Below are 25,434 nucleotides of genomic sequence, written 5' to 3' on the forward strand. Positions count from 1 at the left end.
GCCAGTGGGACACAAGAACTGTCCCTTTACCAGATCTAGGCCAGCAGGCCTCTGTGACTCTTTCCTCCAACCTTGAGACCCTTTCCTCAGCAGAGTTCTTGGTCCTCACCAGCATCAGGGTAAACTGGGGTGCTCTCGAAAAGGACCGTGGTAGCCCCATTGCAGAGAGGTCCATACACCACATAGCTGTGTCCTGTGATCCAACCGATGTCAGCCACACAGCCAAAGACGTCGCCGGGCTGGTAGTCAAACACGAGCTGTGGACACAGGAGAGGACCCTCAAAAATCTGTCTTCCCCGTCACCCCTTTCCTACCCACCACCAACACAGTCATTCGCACAGCAGTCAGTAACTGGAACACAGCCACCACAGCTGCCGGGAACGGGTGAGTGATGGCTGCAGAGGTTTCCCACAGAGCCTAGCAGAAGACAGAACCACCAGCACTGACAGCGGCAGTGTGGCCATTGCAAGTACCAAACAGTACGTGGCACATAAGCACAACATAACAAGCCAAGTAATCCTGAGCTGCAGAATGAAGCGAGCTCTGGAGTTCCTCTGTGTGCCAAGGACGGCCCATGTCCTGAAACAGGCGTGCACCCAGTGGTGCCATTTCATCTCATTGTACAATTAAGGTGTGGCAACTTTTAGTGGAATGTACTTTGTCAATAGAGCACAGGCTTGTCATGCATGAAGTCCTAAATTCAATCCAAAGCATCAAGAGAAGAAAGGAAAAGAAAAAAAAAATTCTGAGCTACCTTAACTAAATCGTGTGTTTTGTCATTTGTTTGTTTTTAACAATTAAACATTTTTTTAAAAAATCCAATGCAAGCACCTGTTGAGCACCATCAGCCCCCATTAGCATGCAAGGGGCACCTGTTTCCCTTGCTGAAGGTCACCTTGGGATCCTGTTGACCATCTGAGGAAAACAAAGCTTAGGGATCCAGCGACAAATGACTAGCTGACATAGACAAAGTCTAAGGACATGAAAGGGACAAAAGGGAAGCCATGGGGCAAAGAAAACAGCCAAATATTGTGATGAGCAAGAATACATATGTCAAAGAAACAGGGGCAGTGACGCACCACACTAAGGAGAACGGGACTGCAGCAGGGGCTTCTGCAAGACTAGAAGGAACTCCATTTCTTCAACAAAGTGCTGCTCATTTTATAGTAACTCACTGAAAGACTGGTTGGATTTTGGTAGGATTTGTGTATTTAAAAAAAAAAAGAGTTTTGCTGGGCATGGTGGCACACACCATTAGATCTTCACACTTGAAAGGCAGATCTCTATTCATTTGAGGCAACTCTGGTCTACGTACATAGCAAGTTCCTGCCAGCCAAGACTACGTAGGAAGACCCCACCTCAAAAAAAAATTATTTTTGATCTTTGGTTGGGAAGTCCCCCAGTTCCTACTACCTCAGACCAGGGTCAGCAGTTTGCAAGGAACTGCTTGAGAGGTCGTGAGCAGCTAGGCCCTTGCAGAGCTGTGTCTCCAGGCCAGCAAGGGCACTCTGGAGCAGGAAGGCACTTTCACTGTTCTGGGGAATAGGGCTGTTCTAATCTTAGAACCCCAAAGCACTCAAGAGCCAAACAATTGTGCATGTAACTCATATCCAAAATGTCTGTCCTGGGCTGAAGATTTCTTTCCCCTTACTTCCTTACAGGAAACCCCGGGCCCAGTAGCCAGGGCTACTGTATGCCCCAAATGTCACTCACACCTCTATCACCCTTCACAGTCAACCACCCTCTTCCCTAATAGTCTCTACACCATCATTACCATGCGCCCACATGCATGGGCACACCCACAAACACATGATAACATGCATGTGGACAAGTATATTTGTCTGTATCCATCCACATGTATCTATACACATGTAAACATTCACCTGGTAAACACGTACATGCATATTAAAACATGTACACTTGGAACAAGGCGCTTGGCACACAGTGTCATCTGAGCCCAGGGCAGCCCCAGTGTAGGCACCTCTATCCCGTCTTCCACTGAGGTTACAGACACATGGCACCTTCAGCATCAGCACAAGCTAAACCAGCGGCATCAGAGCAGACCTGGGCACACCTAGATAAGAAGCAGGCTTTTACTCTAACAGATGCTTTGTAGGCTATATGCTAGAGAGTTGCCTGGGTTCCTAGGAACACCCCAGGCCTCCTTACACCCCAAGGCCTGAGTATGACACCTGGCATAGAAAAAGCTTCCAACATCAAATGAGCAGAACGTCATACATCTCTCTTGCCATTCCTGCTTGTGTTTATTCTTAGCCACAGAAGCCTGAAAGTCTCTACTCCCAAATGCTCTTTAAAAAAAAAAAGTATTGAAAAAGATGCTCCCTGCCCTACCTCTGTACCTCCTTGTGGTAATTTGAATAAGAACGGCCCCCATAGGCCCATATGTTTAAATGCAGAGTCATTAGAGAGTGGCACTATTTGAGAAGGATGAGGAGGTGTGGCTTTGTTGGAGGAAGCTGGTAACTGGAGGTGAGCATGGAGATTTCAAAAAGCCCGTATTAGGCCCAGCATACACCACCCACCGCCCTCCCCGTCCCCTGTGGCTGCCTGGCTGCCTGCCTTTGGGTCAGGATATAAAGCTCTTAGCTACTTCTCCAGTGCTAATGCATGCCACCCTGCCACCATGCTTCCTGCTGTGATGTATGTATGTATGTATGTATGTATGTATGTATGAGTTGCCTTGGTTACGCTGTCTCTTCACAGAGGCCCAACAGTGACTAAGACAGAAATTGGTACCAGATACTGGGATATTGCTATGACAGGCCTGACCATGCTGTTTGTTGGAGGAATACTTTGGGACTTTGAACTAGAAATGCAGTTGAACTCTTTAAGTGGACTTTCAAGGGACATCGTAGTAGGAGCATGGAAACAATGCTGAGGGTGATTTGAAGTCTGCGGGCCCAGCTCAAGGAGTTTAAGGGGTAAGAGGCCTCGTGGCCTCGTGACCATTCTTGTTCTATTTTGGTGAAGAGTATGGCTGCTTTCTACCCTTGTACTAAAAATCTACCTGAGGCTAAATGGAAGAGTTTTGGATTAACGCCTTCAGCTGAGGAGATTTTGAGACAGCCTAGTGTTGACTTTGTTGTGCTGTTATTAATCACTCTTATGTAGGTATATAATAAAAAGAAGCAAGCTGAACAAAGAGAAATGCGAGGTGTACAGTCTGAGGAGGAAAAAAAAAATCCACTAGGAAAGTACCAGTCCTGTGCGCAAGGAGATTAAAAGCTTTTTTTAAAAGCCTGATGCCAAATGGAATAAATAGAGTGTTAACCTCAGGACATGATCCCACCCAGATAAGCTTCCAACTTGTGAAAAGAAATTAAGCAGCAAAGGGAACCATCAACAACAGAAAGCTGATGCAAATGTAATTGAGAGATGAGGCCAGGTCCCAGCTCCAGCAAGCAGCAGGACTTGGCAGCGTCAGCCACCCATGTGACACCGGCTTTAGAGTCAAGAATACAAGAAAGGGGTTGGGGAATCTTCCCCCCAGCCCAGAAAAGCTTCTGAGGCCAGAGATGTCAGCTCTTTCCCTTCACGGAGGTCCTCGAGAGACCATCACATGAAGCTGTGAAAGTGACGCCTGGATTGTGTTAGAGCTCCCCAAGACGTTGGTGTCGCCAGACATAGGATACCTGCCAAAGAGAGCTGTTAACAGGAAATGAAAGCAGCCCGAGAGAGAGAAGTGTGTTGCAGCCAGCAACGCTGAAAGGAGTTGGAGATCTGAAGATCCCTTTGACATCACGCATGGGAATGCAGAGTTGGAGTTTGCCCTGCTGGAGTTCAGTTTTGCTTTGCCCAGTATGTCCTCACTACACTCCCTCTCTCCCTTTTTGGAATGCTAATGTATATTCTGTGCTATTGTCTGAGTGTTGGAAGCATGCGATCTACTTTTTATCTTGATTTTACAGAGGTTTGTTTATGATTAAGAGATTGTTATGAGTCCCAGAGACTTTGGACTTTTTAAACAGTGTTGAGACTGTGATAGACTATCAGGACTTTTGAAGTTGGACTGAATGCATTTTGCATTATATGGCTACAGGCCTGTGGGGAACAGGGAGTGGACCGTGGTGGTTTGGAAAAGAATGGCCCCAACAGCTCATATATTTGAATGTGTAGTCACCAGGGAGTGAACTCTTTGATAGGATTAGGAGGTGTGGCCTTTTTGGAGGAAGTGTGTCACTGGGGGTGGGCTCTGAGGTCTCCAAAGCCCAGGCCAGGTCTAGTCTCTCCTTCTGAGAGAAGTAGCTGAGATGAAGAACTCTCAGCTACTTCTCAGCACCACGTCTGCCTGCATGCCACCATGATGATTACGGGCTATCCTCTGAAACTGTAAGCAAGCCCTGAATTAAATCTTTTCCTTTGTAAGAACTGCCTTGGTCATGATGTCTCTTCACAGCAGCAGAACCGTGATTAATACCAGTCAAGATTTTTCTGGGACTCGAGGCGCTCTCTGGAAGCCTGGCTGGGACTCTGGCTTCATGACAGAAGAGACCAAGCCAAAGAAAGTTGCTTCCGGCCAGAACAATGTCTAAGCCCTGCTCAGAGAGACCTGGGTTTCCAGGCCACCTGGCCGTATAGTTCCCTTTGCTAACACCACTAGTCATAGTTTAGTGTGCCTCTAGAAAAGAGCATCCAGCCCACCAATGAAACCTCAAAAAAAAAAAATACCTGGGAAGTATCAGCTACTCTCTGAGGCAACCAGGGACCCATGTTAAATCACAGTCCTCTACCCATCAATTATATATAGAGAGAGAGGGGTGGGGGGAGAGAGAAGCATGATATGTCATTTTATGTGCGGAAATGGAGGCCCACTCTTGTGTAATTTCCACTCAATAATTCAAATTTCTTTATAAAACTATAAAAAAAACTTGATTTTTACTTTTACTTTTGAAATGAGTAGTACTAAGACTCTTCAATTGTTTTAGAAACTCACAATTTCTTCTTTTCTTTTTTGGTTTTTTGAGGCTGAGTTTCTCTGTGTGGCCCTGGCTGTCCTGCACCTCGTTTTTATAGACCAGGCTGGCCTTGAACTCAGAGATCCACCTGCCGACGTCTCCCGAGTGCTGGGATTAAGGCGTATGCCACCACGCCCGGCTTTTTTCTTTCCTTTTCAGGGTCAGTGGAGAGCCAAGGTTGATGATATATGCCTGTAATCCCAGCTCTTGGGAAACTGAAGCAGAAAGATGTCACAAGTTTGAGGTCAGTCTGGGCTACAGAGTAAGATTCTATCTCAAAAAACAAAACAAAAATCGCAATAGCCATATGGGATGGATGACTCCAAAGGAAACAGTGTCTTCAGGCACAAGACTGATGCTCATGTGAACTCACAGAGACTGTGACAGCATGCACAAGACCTATACAGGCTCAAGCCAGGCCGTCCCAGCCCCGGGAGGGAAGTAGACACAAAGTCTGTCTTAACTGAGGTTTTATTGCTGTGAAGACACACCATGGCCATGGCAACTCTTACAAAGGAAAACGTTTAATTGGGGCTGGTTTAGAGTTCAGGGTTCAGAGGTTCAGTCCTTCCTCGTCATGGAGGAAGCATGGTGGCGTGCAGGCAGACGCGGTGCTGACGAGGGATCTGCAGCAGGAAGAGGCCTGGCTTGAGCTTCTGAGACCTGAAAGCCCACCTGCTGGTGACACACTTCCTCCAACAAGGCCATACCTCCTAATACTGGCACTCCCGATGGACTACGTATTCAAATATATGAGTCTGTGGGGTACGTTCCTATTCAAACCACCACAGGGTCTCTCAGCCCTAACAAAGAAGTTATCTGTAATTGCCACTCACTGGCAAAGGGGAAATCAGTTTTTCCAACGGAGTGTAACTGGAAACATCAACTCTAGAGCAGACCCTAGGCCCAGGCATAGCCTAGGCCTAGACTCATATATATAGTATAATATGACAAATATATATATAGACTCAGTGGTATTTTTGGTTTTGTTTTTACTTTGTGTGTGTGTGTATGTGTGTGTGTGTGTCTTATTGGTCTTACACTTGTTTGTTTTGATTTTGGTTTTGTGAGGGTTTGTGTGTGTGTGTGTGTGTGTGTGTGTGTGTTTCTTGATTTGGAGGTTGGTTTTTATTAAAAAGAGAAAGAGAACATAAAGTTGTTTGGTTAGGGAGGTGGGGAAGATCTGGGAGGAATTGGGGGAGAGGAAAACTGTGGTCAAATTATGTTGTAGGAAAAAATTTAAATGAAATAAAAACAAAGTGAAAAAAAGCCTCAAGCAAACAAAAAAGTAAAAATCAGAAAGAAAGGATGAACTATGAACTTCTGAGTGGGAGAAAATAAGTATCTTAATATATAATAGTGAATTATTCATCTTTATACCAAGACAGGGTTGGGTGTGGCTTGGGTTTATTTGTTTTCTTGCAGTCTTGGAGATGGAAGACAAGGCCTTGTACACACTGAGCATGCGCCGCCAGGGTATGTACACACTGAGCATGCGCCCCACTGCCGCAGCCCTAGTTACTTCCCGCTGTTTATATCCTTTCCGTTTACAATGCAGTTGTAAGATATCGTGCATAGGGAACTCATGACGTCAGAAATGAAAGGAAGCTGGCAGGGGCTCTAGCTCCACACCTCCACCGAGGGAGCTGGAGCAGGGCAGAGGGGCTGCTGTGCCACACAGGCTCAGATGCACCCCAGCTCTCCCTTCTCTTGACACACCTGCTCTACTGCACCGTAATTCACTGCAGCCTGCTCGAGCAAACATCGCTGTGGTTCCTCTTTGCTCGACCCAGAATCTGCCAGAGGCACAGCGGGAGCCATCCTTCACGCTTGCCCCCTGGGTTCCTACCTTGTGCGTCATGGCAGCATACAGTAGATAGCCCGCTTGCGTGTGAACGAGTCCCTTGGGTGACCCGGTGCTCCCGGAGGTATAAAGCATGAAGAGCATGTCTTCGCTGCTCATGCTCTCAGGGTCGCACACGGGGGCCTCATTGGCCATCTCCTGAAAGGGACCGAAGCACATCACCAGGTCAAGGCAGTTACCCACTCCCTCCTTTAGGCCCTCTGAGAGTACCATCTCCTTAGCTGAAGTCGGGACTCTCAAAGTAACGTTCTCTGTCAATTTCAAATGCAAACACTCTCTCTCTCTCTCTCTCTCTCTCTCTCTCTCTCTCTCTCTCTCTCTCTCTCTCTCTCTCTCTCTCTCTCTCTCTCTCTCTGGGCTCCATTCCCACCATGGGTTAGAAGAAGAGGAGGTGAGAGGCATCCCTAGGAAACCCAAACTGAGACCCTAACAGGCGGACTAAATAACGTCTCCTCACACTGCACCACACCACGAGGTAAACCTACCTGCTCAAGGGGGATGTCCAGATTCCCCATGTGAACCTTGGTGTCTGTCCTGTGAGCCACCAGGACATGCTGGACTGTCGGGCAGGTCTTCACAGCTTCATCCACTATTTTCTTCAGCTCCACCACACGCCCTCCCCGGAGCCCTTGGTTGAAGGTGATAACAACCTTGCACTTGGCTTAGGGATACAACACAGACATATCTGATCAGTATAGACCCTCACAGCCTGACTTGGCTTGCAGCTGTATGTTCCAGGCCTAAGAGTGTGGCAGAGGAAGCCAGTCAGGTAAAAGAACCAACAGGGGGCTGGAGAGATGGCTCAGAGGGTAAGAGCACTGGCTGCTCTTCCAAAGGTCCTGAGTTCAATTCCCAGCAACCACATGGTGGCTCATAACCATCTGTAATGAGATCTGGTGCCCTCTGTACATGCAGACAGAACATTGTATACATAATAAAAATAAATAAATAAAAAATAGTAAGTCTCACTGTAAAACACATACACACAACAACAACAACAACAACAACAACAACAGGAAATGTAAGAGTCTGCTTACTGTGGAAGCTCAGGGTCTCACATAGAAGTGCCTCATCTTTCCCCCAACCCTCAGGATGTGCAGAGGAGCCAGAAGCAAATTACCTTGTGACTAAACTGTCGACAGCATAGAGACAGTTTCCCAGCCAGGCTTTACCCTCTCTCCTGGCCCAGAACTGTGCCCAAGTGAGGGACTGTCACATCACCTGTTGTACCCACCTTCCCAGAGAAACACCTAAGGATAAATACCAAGTCCTGAGGCTTCCACCTAGCTGGCCTAGGGCAGAGTGTGAGAGGCACTGTGGTACTGAGGGGACTCTTCACACTACCTCAAGGGGATCCCTCAGCAGAATCCCATCTGCGGCCTCACTCCTGTCTGGCCCTGTGTAAGGTCTGGAGTAAAAACTCCACAGTGAGGCTTCCCACACCCCTGAGTGCTATGGTTTGAATCTGAAGTGTCTCCCACAGGTTCCCAAGCTGATATTTTGAGAGGTTCTGGAAACTTCAGGAGGTGGAACCTGACTACAGTAATTGGATTATTTGGGGCATGCTGTTGAAGGCTATATCCTACACACACACACACACACACACACACACACACTCTTACACAACACATACACTCACACATATACTCTAACACATACTCATATACAGCACACACACACACATACACTTACTCACATGCACAAATACATATACTTACACATACATACATGCATTCACACACAGCAGACATACACACACTCAATAACTAACACATACTCACGTCACACTTGTTCACATGCACTAACACACACACATACATGCATTCACATACACACTGAATAACACACACACACACACACACAGTCTCTCTCTCTCTGCTTTCTGTCTGCTGTGAGGTGAGCAGCCTCTATGTGATGGTCCCATCACTGTGATGTCCCCCCTCACTCTGGTCACAGAATCAGCAGAGCCAGGCAAAATGGACTGAAACCTCTGAAGCCCTAATCCAAAATAAATCCTTTCTCTCTTAAGGAATTTTCATGAGACATTTGGTCATAGTGATACAAATACAACTAATGCACCAGCGCCTTAGTCTGTACCAAGGGCCTATCCCTTACCCAGGACCCCAACCAGCAGCTCTCAGGAGACAGTGTAAGTGAGCAATCACGTGGTTACCCTGGTGCACGGGTCGTACTTTGCTGTCCATGTTCTCCCTTGAGGACACTCTGGAGCCCCGTTTGGGCTCCTCTTCCCAGCCCAACAGCTGTACTTCCCAGGATGACTGAACACACGGGTTCTTCTTAGTGGACAATTCTGAGGAGTAGTTGCAGGAGGAGCCCTTACGAGCCTCATAACCAGCCAACCTCTGCACTCCCATACTGTTCAGTCATGGGTCTTCGGGTTCCGAGAGCTTCCCCAGCACCCAACTGCCAAATAACCATATCATTTAGCCAGTTTGGGCCAGATAAGATTCCTCATCTCAGAGAGTCTTAGCAGACACATGCTCACCATGGCCACGCCCGCAGGACAGGAGGGAGCTGCTGACAGTGTCATCTCTTGTGCAAAACCCCAGCGTTCCCACTTACCAGCCATAGTAACAGCATAAAGGAAAAAAATCTATGTTTCAGCAAATGAACGGAAAGCATTTGTTTGACAGGTCCAACACTTTCCATGCTAGAAACACGAAACAGCAAAGGGGGGATCAGGTGAACCATCCTCAACATGATGAAGGGCAGCTGTGCAATACCATAGCTGACCTCATGCTCAGATGGAAAACAGCTAACTACCCCCCTTGAGATCAGGACAAAGATAAGCATGCTAGCTCACCAGGTCAGTATGGCCACAGGACTTCAAACCACAGCTATTAGCCAAGGAAACTAAGTCATCCAGAGCGGAAAGGAAGAAGTAACACTGTCTCTACCCACAGAAGTCATGGTACTGTAGGTAGGAAACCCTATGAAATCAATTTTAAACATGCAGAGGGTACTAACCAATCAATAAACTTACAGGATATAAAAATAAGACAAAATTTTCAGTTGCATTTGGTGGGCAAGATGGTGTTCACCTGTAATCGCAGCCCCAAGAGACCAAGGCCAGTGAGAACACTGTTTCACAACCCAAGGAGCAGAGTGTATTGACCCATCATACACAAGGCCCTGGGTGAGCACACCCGCACACAAGCGTGCGCGCAAGCACACACACACACACACATTTTTCATTGTATGTTGGAATATGGTCTGGTGCTTTGTAATTGTTAATTGCCTGCCCCCAGGAATTCTTACTGTTTACAAGCAAACTGTCAGGAACCCCAAGTATTGCTGCTTAACCTTGCCTAAGAAATTATTCCTGACTGGTTGATTAAAAGTCCTAAACTTGGGCAGGGCAGAATGGGTAAGTGTGGCCAAAGTTCCCGGGCTTTGGGAGAGAAGGATCTTGGGAAGGAGAAGCAGACAGGTACCAGAAGAGAAGGAAGAGGATCGCCATGGGATGGAGAGGAGTCATGTGGGCCAAGAGGAAGAAGTTGAAGTTCCACATGAAAGAAATGGCCCAGATGAACAACCTTAGCAAGTATTTCAGATAAAGGATGGGAGGTAGCCCAAACAGAAATTATCAGAAGCAGATGGCATGGGATGGAAGCTAAGGTATAACAGAAAGTAGCTTAGGGGCTAATATATGCCATGACCTAAGTAATAAGGCTATTCTAAAATATATCAGGTGTTTGTGTCTTTATTGATTGAGAAAGCGGGTTAAATAATACTGCCATAATAATTCTAAGCCTAATAATAAGCATTTATTAGGTCATACTTTCCCCATTTTTTTAGAGTTATTTATTTATTTATTATTATGTATACAGTGGTCTGTCTGCTTTTACACCTGAAGGCCAGAAGAGGGCATCAGATCCCATTATAGATGGTTGTGAGCCACCATGTGGGTGCTGGGAATTGAACTCTTAGGACCTCCGGAAGAGCAGCCAGTGCTCTTAACCTCTGAGCCATCTCTCAGGCCCTATTAGGCCATACTTTTAAATTAACAGCAACAACTGTACTTCTTTCAAAATGAGCATCTACAAGGATACTACGGAAAAAACAAGACAGTTGTACAAACTCTCAGTGGCTTCAAGAGCTTCCTTGAAGAGCCTGCCCAGGGTCTGTACATAGGAAACAGAGGGCTCAAGCTGTATAGACAGTGGGCTACCATCCAGCCAGCCAGCCAGCCCTCTGCCAACCCTGAAAACAAGGACATACTCCGGCTGCTTTTCTTAGGAGACTCAGACCCGCCTTCAGTCTGAAAGTCTGGTTTTAAAAACAAGGTCTCACTGTGTACCCTGGCTGTCCAGAAATGCACTATATAGACCGGGCTAGTGTCAAAATTACAAATATACACCTGCTTTTGCATCCTCAGAGCACCGCTATGGCCAGTGGGTCTGAAAGTCTTACCAATAAACTACATGCCCCTCACCTCCTCCAGGCTCCTGGAGACAGGTGTTCCCCACCATTGCCAGGGCTGTTGAACTTCAGTACCTTTCATCACCACAAGCCTCCCAGACCACTGTGGCCTTTCAAGACGTGCAGTGTGACCCTGCAAGGCCTTCTGGGCCCCACACAGATGCAGTCTCCCCACCATGGTTCTGGAACTCTGCTATCTCCCTCACTGGACCTCTCCCCTCCCTGCTTTGTTCGGCTATCTCCACCTGACATACTCAGCTCTAGGCCTATTTATTCACCACAGCCCTGTCCTGGGGGCACCCGCCACTGGTCTGTGCAACTTCTTCCTAATGGCTAGCTCCACTAGTCTCTGCTGAGAGCACAAGGTCTGTGGACCCCTGAGCTCCTCCCATGGGCATCCATGCTCACCATCATTGATCCTCCCGGCCAAGGACTCTGCACTAAAGCCAGCAAACACCACTGTGTGGATGGCTCCAATCCTGGCACAAGCCAGCATTGCCGCCACGGCCATCGGAGACACAGGCATATAGATGGCCACACGGTCCCCTCGGTGCACTCCATGCCTCTTCAACGTGTTAGCCAGGCGGCACGTGGTCTCCAGAAGCTCCCTACAGCAAAGAGAAGAGAATGCCATTAGGACAGGGAGGAGCCACAGCACAGCACAGCGCAGTGCACAGTGGGACAAGTCACAGACTGCAGGCACTGTCTCCCAGCCCAGTGCAGGAGGACAGCAGGGGAAGGAATTGGCAGCTTGGCCAGACCGAAATGTTTTCAACATTTGTACATGCTGGGCCATATTGCTAAGAATGTCCTCACAGCCTTTTCGATATCTGAGAGGTCATATTCCCAAGGTCATGTTGGCTTCAAAAATAAAAGAAGCAGGTTCTTCTGGCAGGAGAAAAGGAAGCTGCCTGTCTAAGTCCTGTCAGGGACTTAGAGCTTGGGGGGACAGGTGCCAACTTGGTGAAGCTGTAGTGACTGGGAAGAGAAAGAGAAAGATGGCTACCCTGGCTGTGACCCCCTGGGCAGAGTTGACAGGCAGAGATCTATGCTAGGCACTGACAGGGCACAGACAGGTTGGCAGCACACACACACACACACACACACACACACACACACACACACACACACACACACACACACACCCCTGCATCCACATGGTGTAAGAGTCCTTCAGCAGGTCACCACATTTAGCCAGCCAATCAGAAGACAGCAAGCTGGGGTGGTTCAGAGTTAACTCGGGATTCTTTCATCATCAGAGTCCTTGACTAATCATAGCCCATGATACTGAACTCCAAGAAAACCAGGAGTATAGGATAGGAAAGCTGCCCCATTGCAGAGGGGGACAGAAGTGACCTTGTGGTGCCCATCAAGGCTATTTGAATACCTTATCGCATTAGCCTTGGATACGGCAAATGGATACCCAGTCGTTTTTCTTCTTTTCTGTACATTTTTTATATTAGTTAATTATTTACAATAAAAGAGAACTAACTCAGAAAGAAGGGAGGCCACCACCGGCCACATTCCTGCCCTCCGAGTTGCACCAAATGGGGCCGAACCAGGCCTGCAAGCAGGCCCAAGGCAGGAGCCTGTTTCAGTTCCCTCAAAGCCACTGAAAAACACAGCTCCCTATCTACAGGGCTTTAAGAAAGGCTCAGCTCAACAAGAGGCCCCTGGGAAACCACAACAGAATGAAAATGCAGCCTCCATCTCAGGCAGAGCTCAAGGAGCCCTTTGTTTCTTCCGAAGCCATGGTGCAAAGGAGCACAAAGGAGCCTGATGCCAATCCAGCGATTGGCCCAGCTGCTAGTCACTCATGCCCAGCTCAGTCCGGTGCCCCTTGAGGGGATTCCATCTTTTCTCCCTGAAGCTGTAAAGAGGACAAAGGCGCCATTCAGTGGTATTCTGCCTACCCTTCCCCTAAGTTAACAAAAGCCACAGACTAGGGCCCAGAAGCAGCCCCACTCCACTAAGAAGCCTGCCCAGTGCTTAAAAAAAAAAAAAAAAGCAGCTGTGATCAGTAATGCATGCATAAACAGGGCCCTTGCCATCAGCTCTGTTTTCACAGCTCTAGAGCTTATGCCGTGGCCAGTGCTGAGAGAGAGGGAGTCTAGAGTGCTGTGCCAACTGACCAGTGGTGTTGAAACCCTGCCTCTCTCTGCAGCCCTGAGGCAACACTTTAAAGAAAGAGGGACTGTGGCCTGTTCGTATAGCAAGACCTTCCTATAGCAGACACAACCCCAGGACATGTTCTGTAATCAATCTGACACCTGCCGAAAGTCACACAATATAAGTGCACCCTCCACCCCCAAAACAGGAAACGGCTAGAAAGAGAGTTCAGAGGGAGGAGAGAAAGAAGCTGTATTATTCACGTTTGTTTTGATTAACATAGGATATTGTTATCGCTGCTGCTGTTGCTGCTGCTGCTGCTGCTGCTGCTGCTGCTGCTGCTACCGCTTTGTTGTTGCTTTGAGATAAGACCTCATAGACCAGGCTAACTTGAAACTCTCCAAATTGCCTAGGCTGACCTGGAACTCACCACCTCCTGCCTCACCTCATATGTGTTAGAATTCCAGGTGTCTGCCACCATGACCAGCTCAAATCTGTTGTGGTTGTGGTTGTGGTTGTTGTTGTTGTTTTGTTTTGTTTTTATTATGACTGATACCGAGCGCTTCTTTGTCTCCTAGTCACTCCGTGATGCTAGCCCAGCGAAGGAGGACACTGATTGGTGTATGTGTTGTGTTTCAGAAACAATAAGTTAAGAAGGAATGGGTTGTCCATTCCCTACCCTGACTCTGGCCTTCCATGTCTATGAAATAAACACTAGCTGAAAATCTCACGCTCAGTTGGGTGGTGATGGCACACACCTATAACCCCAGTACTTAGGAGGCAGAGGCAGGTGGATCTCCCTGAGTTCGAGGCCATTCTGGTCTATAGAGCAAGTTTCAGGACAGCCAGGGCTAATACAGAGAAACCCTGTCTTGAAAAACCAAAGAAGAAGAAGAAGAAGAAGAAGAGGAGGAGGAGGAGGAGGAGGAGAAGGAAGAGGAGGAGGAGGAGGAGGAAGAAAGAAAGAAAGAAAGAAAGAAAGAAAGAAAGAAAGAAAGAAAGAAAGAAAGAAAGAAAATCTCATGCTCTTTAGTGTCTATCTGCCCAACTAGAGTACAAGGTCTGGTTAGACATAGCTTTGAGTCTTACTCATTGTTTTATGCTCAGCATTTATAACTTATAATAAGGCTAGGTCATAAAACATACTCAGCAAATATTTATTAAATGCATGAACACAGCATGTGCAGATAAAACAAGAGCCATACAGGCCCAGGGCAATGATCCACACTGGCCGGCATGATCTCTCTCCCCTCTGAGCCGTGGAGGGCCAGTTCCACGACCTAAGGAGCCGCAGAGGACTCTGCTACAGCCTCTAGAACTTAGTGCTCCCTTCGGTGCCCAGGAGAAAAGAAGAGGTGCGGTGATAGTGATGCAGAAGGCACAGCAGGTCCTGCACCCCGACTTGAAGAGCCAGCCCAGGGGAGCAGTCACTGAACCATGAAGCCTGATGTCAGGGGGATGAAATTCGCTCACTCGGCTGCTTGCAAGCCACAGAAACGGGCTGGATGGGTTCATAAACCGAGTGTGCCATCATGTGATGCTATGACCATGACCTTTACCAAAGAGCTTTTGCTTTTGCTTTTTGTTCTTTTTGTTTTGTTTTGTTTTTTTGTTTTTTGTTTTTTCCAAGACAGGGTTTCTCTGTGTAGCCTTGGCTGTCCTGGACTCACTTTGTAGACCAGGCTGGCCTCGAACTCACAGAGATCTTCCTTACTCTGCCTCCGGAGTGCTGGGATTAAAGGCGTGCGCCACAACACCTGACCTACCAAAGAGCTTTGATAACAATATTGAGTCAGCTGGGCATGGTGACATATGCCCTTCCTTAATCCCAGCACTCAGGAGGCAGAAGCAGGTGGATCTCTGTGAGTTCAAGGCCAGCTTGGTCTATTCCAGGACAGCCAGGGCTGTTACACAGAAAAACCCATCTTGAACCCCCACTCCAAAAAAAAAAAAAAAAAAAGAAGAAGAAGAAGAAAAAGAAAAGCAAGAGAAAAATATTAAGAGTTCCACATCAACATGGAAAACTCCCAACGCTGCTGTTTGCCAGTGAAAAGCCCAAGACACCATCAGGAGATCCCATGAGACAAGAGCTGCCTGGGAGTTGATGCCAAGACATTGAGTCAACCTGGGCCGCTCCAGCTATAGTTTCTACGTTCTCTGAGAAAACAGACGCGCTTTCCTTGAGGTGTGCTACACACTGGTGAAGGCACTGACCTCAGCCTTCATCCCTCAGAGGGCTGTCTCCCTGGACACCCTGAGCAAAGATGAGGAGCTGTTGTGCAACAATGCCCTCTGGGCACAGCAGCCACTATCCCGCTAGCCGGAGCAGCTGGGAATACCAGCCTCCGCTAGACACTAGACCTGGCCCTGCTGCTTCTCATAGAAGGGGTGACGTCAGACCCTCCCTGGCCCCTCTAGCCAGTCCCTCCCGTACCATCCCCCTTTCCCAGCTGTTTGCAATTTTGCCCTAGCTGCTTGTGATATCGGGGACCCTGGAAGTACGGAGCTTGGAATGCAGTCATGCATGCAGGAGGGGCACTTCTCAGTCATGAAATTGTTGCGGGGGTGGGAGGTGGGGGGAGGGGTTACCTCTGCTCCTGTAACTAACCCCTCTCCCATGCTTCTGTAAGTCTGATAAACCTAATGTTTCGGCGTGCTAGCCCGGGATAGAACTGTTGCTTTGCCCCATCTGCCATGAGTAGGCATATCTACCCAAAAGAAGCTAATGTAATAAGATTTTACTAGGTTCCCACACTTTGGAATAAAATGAGTTTAAAAAAGACTGCACCACTAAGGAGACTGCAAGTCCCAGCTATGATGTCACAGGCATCTTCAAAGGTGCCCTGTAGACGGCAACTATCATAATTACAGAAGATGGCCTAAGAGGTGGGGAAAGAGTAAATATAGGCAGCTCCTTCACTGCCTTTTTTACATATTTTTTTCTTTTTTCTTTCTTTCTTCTTCTTCTTCTTCTTCTTCTTCTTCTTCTCCTTCTCCTTCTCCTTCTCCTTCTCCTTCTCCTTCTCCTTCTCCTTCTCCTTCTCCTTCTTCTTTGAGACAGGGTTTCTCTGTATAATAGCCCTGGCTGTCCTTTGTAGACCAGACTGGTCTCAAACGCACAGAGATCCTGTCTCTGCCTCCTGAGTGTTGGGATTAAAGGTATGTGCTACCACCACCTGGCTTAACTGCCTTTGTTTTTTATTTTTTTCCTATACTGGGTATTGCATTCAGGACCTCAAACATGTAAGGCCATCACTCTATCACTGACGTACACACACAGTTAAGTTTGTTTATTGAGACAGACTTTTTTTAAAGAAACATTTTTATACTGTTCTCGGGGCTAGAAGCCAGATCATCACACATGCTAGGCAAGCACTCCACCACTGACCTACACCCTTAATTCTCTGTTGACTCCTTAGCAGAGGCAGGCACCTCATGTGTCTCTTTCCCAGGAGGGAGAACATAAAAATGCCCGGTTGTCCTGTGTACGTCACAGGATCTGATCCTCTGCTGTGGGCAAATGTGACCCAAGCACGTGTGGAGGCCTTGAGTGAGGTGTTTCACCTGAGGGGTCCGCCTGCTTTGTGGCCACCAGCCAGTGCAACAGCAGGCGCAGATCTGAGAAGGGTACGGGGTCAGCCACAAGCTCAGGTGCTATCCTCTTGCTGTCACTGGGGCCTGGGGTTAAGAGCAGCCTAGGGGAAGGCAGGCCCACACCATACCATCTGAACAACCACCAGCCACGCACTGTGTGACACCCCCTCCTCCTCTAGCCACGCTTGCTTCCCACTGTGAGCACAGGAAGGCTTCTCCCTAGGCCAGCCATGCCACTTTCACCGCCGTCGCCTCTTAACACCTCAGCCTAAAGTGGCTGGCTCCCTCACCCACTTCCCCTCTCCCTCCTGTGTCACTAACACCTGTAGTGTGTGACCTGTACCCAAGATTGTTCCAAACCTTTCAGATGAAAGCGCATCTGTGCTAGCTTCCTGTCACAGACCAGAATAGCTGAGATAATCACCTTAAGAAAAGAAAAGGTTTGTTTTGGGCTCGAGGTTTTATACACATTCACTGTGTCATGGTTATTTCAACTGCTTTGGAGCTGTGGAGGAGGCAGTCCATCATGCTGAGAATATGTGGTGAAGTCTTCTCACCTCAGGGTGACAGGAAGAGAAAGGAAAGGAAAGGAAAGGGGGAGGGGCACACCAAACTCCCAAAATCTCCTTCAAGAATATGCCCACAATGACCTAAAGTCTTTCCTCAGACTGTACTTCTTTTTCTTTTCTTTTCTTTTCTTTTTTTTTTTTTTTTTTTTGCTTTTTTCCAGTCAGGGCTTCCCTGTGTAGCGTTGGCTGTCCTGGACTCCCTTTGTAGACCAGGCTGGATTTTACTTCTTAGATGTCCTACTCCCTCTTAGTGCCACAGGCTGCACACAGCACTGTCAACAGATGGGTCTCTCAGAGTGGGGGTAGGGTAGGTGTTGTAGGGGTGGGGGTAAGGTGGGGGGACAACACTCAAGACCTCAACTTCAACTGCCAAACAATCTATGGGCTCTGAACTCTCTCCATATGAGGAAACTGAGGCACATGAAAATTAAGTTGCTTTTTCTCAATGCTATTCGACCAAATTAATTGAGGCCGGATGTGAGCTCCAAATGCCTGGCCTTTACCCAGTTCTTCTCATAAGCCCTAGTGTCATAATAATTTCCTTTCTTTTTAGTATAAAGTGTTCCCCAAGACCATGATTTTTCCCCCCAGGCCTGTTAATGTCGTTGCATTACCCTTGAGCCAGTTTGCTTTTAACCATCCATCTGTTATAAAGAGGACTGGGCTGAATGTTCAGCATGTGGAAGCTCTGAGTTTCATCCCCAGTGCAGAAAATGAGAAAGGGAAGCTAACTTTTTCAAAAGGGAAGTTAGGTTCTGGAGATGGTTCACTGCTCCTAAACAGATCCCAAGGCCAGGTCTCAGTGCCCACACAGGGCAATCACACTTGTGACTGCAGTTCCAGAGCAGATGCAAGTCCTCTGGACTCTCTGGGCACCTCCACCCACATGCACATACATGTACAGAGACACACAATACACAGAATTTAAAAATAAACCTTTTTGAAAATGGGGAACTTAGCTGGGCGGTGGTGGCGCACGCCTTTAATCTCAGCACTCAGGAGGCAGAGGCAGGCGGATCGCTGTGAGTTCGAGGCCAGCCTGGTCTACAAAGTTAGTCCATGACAGGCAAGGCTACACAGAGATACCTTGTCTGGAAAAACAAAAAACAAACAAAAAAAAAAGGAGGGGGGAACTTAGCAAAAGAGCAGGTTTAAGTCCACCACCTTGGAAGCGAATGAAGCTTTTCTTTGTATCAAGAGATTGGGGGGGAGTGTTAGGGAGAAGTATGACATCATCCTCAGCACCTTCTGCCCTAGGGGGGAGGGTTAGGGAGAAGTATGACATCATCCTCAGCACCTTCTGCCCTGGGGGGGGGGGAGTGTTAGGGAGAAGTATGACATCATCCTCAGCACCTTCTGCCCTAGGGGGGAGGGTTAGGGAGAAGTATGACATCATCCTCAGCACCTTCTGCCCTGGGGGGGGGAGTGTTAGGGAGAAGTATGACATCATCCTCAGCACCTTCTGCCCTGGGGGGGGAGTGTTAGGGAGAAGTATGACATCATCCTCAGCACCTTCTGCCCTGGGGGGGGAGTGTTAGGGAGAAGTATGACATCATCCTCAGCACCTTCTGCCCCTGGTGGGGGGAGTGTTAGGGAGAAGTATGACATCATCCTCAGCACCTTCTGCCCTGGGGAGGGAGTGTTAGGGAGAAGTATGACATCATCCTCAGCACCTTCTGCCCTGGGGGGGGAGGGTTAGGGAGAAGTATGACATCATCCTCAGCACCTTCTGCCCTGGGGGGGGAGGGTTAGGGAGAAGTATGACATCATCCTCAGCACCTTCTGCCCTGGGGGGGGAGGGTTAGGGAGAAGTATGACATCATCCTCAGCACCTTCTGCCCTGGGGGGGGGGAGTGTTAGGGAGAAGTATGACATCATCCTCAGCACCTTCTGCCCTGGGGGGGGAGTGTTAGGGAGAAGTATGACATCATCCTCAGCACCTTCTGCCCTGGGGGGGCGAGTGTTAGGGAGAAGTATGACATCATCCTCAGCACCTTCTGCCCTGGGGGGGGGAGTGTTAGGGAGAAGTATGACATCATCCTCAGCACCTTCTGCCCTGGGGGGGGAGTGTTAGGGAGAAGTATGACATCATCCTCAGCACCTTCTGCCCTGGGGGGGGAGTGTTAGGGAGAAGTATGACATCATCCTCAGCACCTTCTGCCCTGGGGGGGGAGTGTTAGGGAGAAGTATGACATCATTCTCAGCACCTTCTGCCCCTGGTGGAGGGAGTGTTAGGGAGAAGTATGACATCATCCTCAGCACCTTCTGCCCTGGGGGGGGGAGTGTTAGGGAGAAGTATGGCATCATTCTCAGCACCTTCTGCCCTGGGGGGGAAGTGTTAGAGAGAAGTATGACATCATTCTCAGCACCTTCTGCCTGGGGGGGGTGGGGGGGGAGGAGTGTTAGGGAGAAGTATGGCATCATTCTCAGCACCTTCTGCCCCTGGGGGGGGAGTGTTAGGGAGAAGTATAACATCATCCTCAGCACCTTCTGCCCCTGGGGTTGTCCCAGACATATCCAGGTCACATCCCACATCCCTGACCAACGGGATGGCTGTCAGTCAAAAATATGCCCCTGCAGGATAGAAGTAACCAGTCAGACCTGAAAAAGACTCTGTTCTCCTTAGCTTCTGATTCCCCCCTTTGTCCACTCCTTATCTATGGAATAGAAGCTCTTTCCCTTCCAGGCACAAAGCGCAGCTCACACATCCCAGAAGAGGCAAGTGTCAAAGCAGTAAGCACTCTGGACACTCCCACAGGCTGGAAGCCCAGTAATCCGGTAGAACCTCAGCACAGAAGCCAGCAAAAACAGCTGGGCTTGACAAAACACGTTGTCGCCCTGGGCTGCAGACTTGTTTACTGCTCCTAAACCACACAGAGAGTCTTGTTCCTGGTGAGCTGTGAAAAAGGATGTAGCTATTAACTTTCTAAAAACATTCACTTTTCCCTGTGATAAAACACACACACACCCCACCACCACCACCACCACCACTACCACCACCATCAACAACAACAACAACAAACCACCACAGGATGTTTCTCAGATCCCACTGCTGGTTTGCCTGGCTCCCGTGCCACCTGGTCAGTCTATACAAGTCCATGTGGCAAAACAGAGAAGCTAAATTCCCACAGAAAGTCCGAGACTAGGTACAAGCTGGGAGTCATTGTCTTTTGAGCCTTTCCTGTGTGTCCACAGAACACAGCAGTTTGATACCTAGAGAAAGAATAGCCTTTGGCAAAGAGTTTTCCAGCAGACACGGCTACACGGATGACACCCCAAGAACCAAATGTAGGCTGGGCGCTTCCCCCACTTCTTGGAGCAGCTTGGTGAAGCACTTTATTAGGAGAAAGAGGGACAGTTCCTGTGACCCTGTCATGCTAGCAAGTGTCCAAATCTAGCTTTCTTGGGTAAACAGTCCCGTAGCACATGCAAGTGATCACAGTGTAAATCTTGCCTTTGTGGCTGATTTCAAACCTCTATAAGACTCCCTAAACGAGGTGGTGAGAGCTAAGTACAGAACCAATGGTATGGAGGCTTAAGCAAATTTGCCTTGCTGCAGCAGGCAGCCCCTTAAAGCAGCCTGTGCCCTCCATCCTCCCTAGGAATGTCTTTAAAATTAACTGAAAGTAAGGTTTTTCCACCTCTGTAAAAAAAAAAAAAGTCAATCATGTCATATTTTCTATTTAATATCTGGGAGGTGGGGAAGAGCAACTGCATGTGTCTTCTTATTCCAGGCATGTCACCCTCTCCTCCGGGCCACATGTCTTCTCCCTGCCTTTCAGGTGACAGTGAGTAGAGTGTAAGAGAATGAACTCACTGCACTTGGGGCTAAAGGTTCAAGGACAGAGAGCACACTGACACAGTTCCCTTGGGCAGCCCTGGCACTTGGGTCAAGTAGCTCACTCTTGCTGGGAGGCACTAGCCCATGAATGCTGGGAGCCTTCACCAGGCTCAAGGCTTCCTTGCAATTCCACAAAAGCATCTCCATTCGCAGCAGCAGGGAACACTGCTCCAACCTCACAACAATAGAATCGCACACCTCACCCACCCAGATCTCCTCTCCAGGCTTGACGATGTCTCCCAGCTCTCTGGTGCCACTGATCCCCCCCCACCCCCCCCCACCCCCCGCTCCTGCCCATCTGCCCTGGGTAGGTGCCTGCTTGTCCTCCAGGACCTAGGTAATCTGAAGGACAGCGCGCCCATCCATCCGTGAGCAGGATAGTGCACGCACAGGGGTGCTAACTGATGGATGATTAGCACGGGAGAGGAAGCTAGCGGTAGGTACAGTGCATCTGCAGAGAGACAAAAATGTGGTGTTCAGTTCCTACTCTCTTTGTTAGAGTTCTGCTTCAGTCGGCCAACCTGTGATGTCATTGCTTACTTGCCATGGAGGCGTGGCCCACCGAGGGGGCGTGGCCCACCGAGGGGGCGTGGCCCTGCCCAGGGCCATAAAAGCACAAACCTTCCTCCTGGTCTCTCTCTTTACCCCCCCCTTACTCTTCCTCCCACTCTTCTTCTCACTCTTCCTGTCTCTGTCTCTCTCTGGGGTACCCCTTCCCCCTTTTCTTCTCCCTGCATGCTCATTTAATAAACTCCTTTACAACATAATATCTGGCATCTAGTACCTTATTACTTTTATTTTCCCTCGGAGACAGGGTTTCCCTGTGTAATGTTGTCTGTCCTGGACTCACTTTGTAGACCAGGCTAGCCTCAAAATCACATCGATCCACCTGCCTCTGCCTCCCAAGTGCTGGGATTAAAGGTGTGCACCACCACACCCAGCTACATCTTATTTTCTTATTTTTAAATCGTAAACCTCTTTATATTCAGTCTGGACCTCCAGCCTATGGAATGTGTGTCCTACAGCTGTGTGTGTGTGGGGGTGGGGGGGGACAAGTCTTCCCACTTCTGTTAACCAAATCTACAAACTCCCTTACAGACAAACCCAATTCTGGATCCTGTCAATCTGACAACCATTATTAAACATCACACAGCACGGCGTCCCTGGGCTTCAGAGCTGTCCCTGTGAAAGGCAACAGGACACCAGGCCAAGCTGAGTGCAAACCTAATAATGGATTTTCCAGCTGTGTAAAACTCCCAGCTCCAGAGGCTTTCTGGGAATGAGAACCATAACCTTGAATAGTGACCTGAGGTCATCCACAGAGGCTTCTGCTCAGTCACAGCAGGAGTAGGGGGGTGGGTCAGGGCGGCAGAGAGACCACAGGGAACAACCAACAGGAGGAGAGCAACAAGGCTAGAGACTGGACACAAAAGAGATAAGAGACCAGGAGGACCTCAGTCCGCCCTGCCCTTCCCAAGGCTGTACCCTAAGGCATGGCAGGCTGTGTCCCCGCCACCTAAGAAGAGGGCAAGATGCGTACATGAGTGTGTGTGTGTGTGTGTGTGTGAGAGAGAGAGAGAGAGAGAGAGAGAGACAGAGACAGAGAGAGAGAGAGAAACATTCCTGGAGAGGGAAAGAGGATGCAGTGAGGGAACAGACCAGTTTTACATTTCTAAGTAGACAGGATGTCTGTCTGATCCACTAGTCTGCTGTCCTGAAGAGGACCCTCCTGGAGGGGCCACAAGAAGCCACATACTGCAAAGCTAACTCCTAAGCTGTAGTCTAGAGGCTGCGGAAGCAGGAAGAACACAAAACAGGAACAAGGAAGCTCTCCACTAAAGGCTTCTCAGGCAGGGACAGAGGCAATGCCCCTCCCCTTGGAACTGAGTCCCTCTTCTCCCTCATAATTGAAGCGTTTCCGGCTGCTGCAAGCTGATCCCCCCCCCTCACCCCGCCCCCACTGCCACCCCCGCTGTTCTCGCATAGCAGAAGCGTGCTCACAAAGTGAGACCCAGCTGCAAGGGAGGTGCTTGCTTCTGTGTGCTCTTCAAACTGAACCTTGGTCAGGCTTGCCCCCTGAAAAACCTCAAAAGGGCTCCATTGAAGAGGCTTCCTGAGGCCTAAGTAAACCGTCTTAGCAATCCAAAGATCCTTCCATCTGTAGTAGAAACTTCTGCCACCCTTAGTGTGCCCAAAAGTATGACAAGGAAATACAGGAGGAGTCCAAATATCTTCCCTGCTTCAATGTAAGAAGCCGAGGTCTAAAGGAAAGGTTTAAAATCAGCGTGTTCCAGACTGGAGAGATGTTAGAGTTGCATTCGGCTCGTGCAGAGGAACAAAGTTCACTTCCCAGAACCCACATGATGGCTCACAACTAATATTATCTCGGGTTCCAGGGAATCCAATGCCCTCTTGAGATACGCATTCTCATTCTCCCCTCCCCTTCCCCCTGCGCTCGCTCTCTCTCTCTCTCTCTCTCTCTCTCTCTCTCTCTCTCTCTCTCTCTCTCTCTCTCTCTCACTCTCTCTCTGTCTTTCTCATAAATCATCACGCACAGCACACTCAGCACTCATCTCACTGAGGGAGAAGAGTGAATGATTCCACTTTGCATATGAGGAAACTGAGTCAGAAAGGTGATGTGTCCCTGGACCACACACAGCTGGAGGGAGAGGGGAGCACAGCGCAGAGCAACTGAAGACCTGGCACAGGACTGCTATCCAGACTCCTCCAAAGTTTGTCCTGCTCTGCCCTCCAGCCCAAGGCTTCCCAGAACCTTTTCAGCTGATGTCCAGGGGAACAACTTCCTGTTTCCTATCATTTCAACCCAAGGAGACCAGCCCCTTCTGACCACGGTGGAAGACACTCAGGACCCAGGACAAAAATAGGTTCCTAGGAAGGTGGCTGCAGCCGAGGGTCCCCCGTCTCCACTCTAACCTCCATGTGTGGTATATGCCACCCCTTTCACTGGAGAAGAGGGGCCCACAGTCCAGACCCCATTCTTTCCTTCCCTGCAGTTCTCTGCAGTAACGCCCAACTCCCAGCCCTGCATGCCGGGAGTCCCTCCCCTAGATGCTCCCTGAGGGCTTGGAGGCAGGCAATGTCAGGGTCCTCATGACCCCACTGCGACTGTGGACCCCACTGCCTCCTGGGAGTGTGTCCCACCCACTACCAAGGCATAGCATGGGACAACTACAAACACCGGCACCATGAAAACCTCAGCACTGGCCCACAGGGCTGTCCTTCCTCCCTGCTGCGTCCTGCCCTAATCTACAGTGTGCCCCTCCCTATCCCACATCTAGCACTGGAGAGACCTGGTGCCATCCAATCCCTCCTATTACAGATTAAGCCAGAACTGAAGGTGCCACAAGGTAGGCCATGAGAGCAGAGGGTGGGGCTACGGAAGAAGGAGAGGGACCAATAAAATGAGAGAGAAGGAAGCAGACCAATAAGGTAGAAGAGGGGCACAGAGGAGGGTGATGGGGGGGGCAGATGAATACGAGCAAAGTATAGTGATATGAATATAAGAAAATGGTATAGGGCTGGAGAGATGGCTCAGGGGTTAAGAGTACTCCCTGCTCTTCCAAAGGTCCTGAGTTCAATTCCCAGCAACCACATGGTGGCTCACAACCATCTGTAATGTGATCTGATGCCCTCTTCTGGTGTACAGGTGTACATGCAGACAGAATATTGTATACATAATAATAAATAAATAAAATTTTTTTAAAGAAAAGAAAATGGTATGAAGAAACCCATTATTTTGTACACTATAAAGAAAAACTGGTCTTAGGGCTTGTCACTCTCTCATTCTGACAGACCTCTACTGGGAGCCTAAGAGAAGAGGCATGTTGCCTCAGACTTGTTGACTCTCTCCTGAGGTCACGCTTGTGGACTTCCAAGGCCTCAGTCAGTCCCCTGACTTATGCCCTCCCCCCGCCTAGAAATCTGGGCTGAAATCCTCAAGCATTATCATGGAGGGCTAGCATAGATGCACTGGTGCTTCTCACATGTACCCGAGTCTCAGCAATGCCCCCCTGATGT

General features: G+C 48.9%; 1 protein-coding gene across 1 annotated transcript in view; it reads right to left on the minus strand.

The window, feature by feature from the left end:
- Positions 1 to 25,434, minus strand: part of ACSS1 (acyl-CoA synthetase short chain family member 1) — a 52,293-nt gene that overhangs the window by 12,467 nt on the left and 14,392 nt on the right. The window contains exons 3-6 of the mRNA XM_084777966.1: positions 11,692 to 11,891; positions 7,326 to 7,501; positions 6,826 to 6,978; positions 110 to 257 (exon numbers count right to left, since the gene is read on the minus strand). Coding sequence (XP_084634092.1) covers positions 110 to 257; positions 6,826 to 6,978; positions 7,326 to 7,501; positions 11,692 to 11,891 — 677 coding nt within the window. The remainder of the gene's footprint in view (positions 1 to 109; positions 258 to 6,825; positions 6,979 to 7,325; positions 7,502 to 11,691; positions 11,892 to 25,434) is intronic.

Source organism: Acomys minous (assembly GCF_964271855.1).
Source record: "Acomys minous genome assembly, chromosome: 3".
Lineage (NCBI taxonomy): Eukaryota > Metazoa > Chordata > Mammalia > Rodentia > Muridae > Acomys > Acomys minous.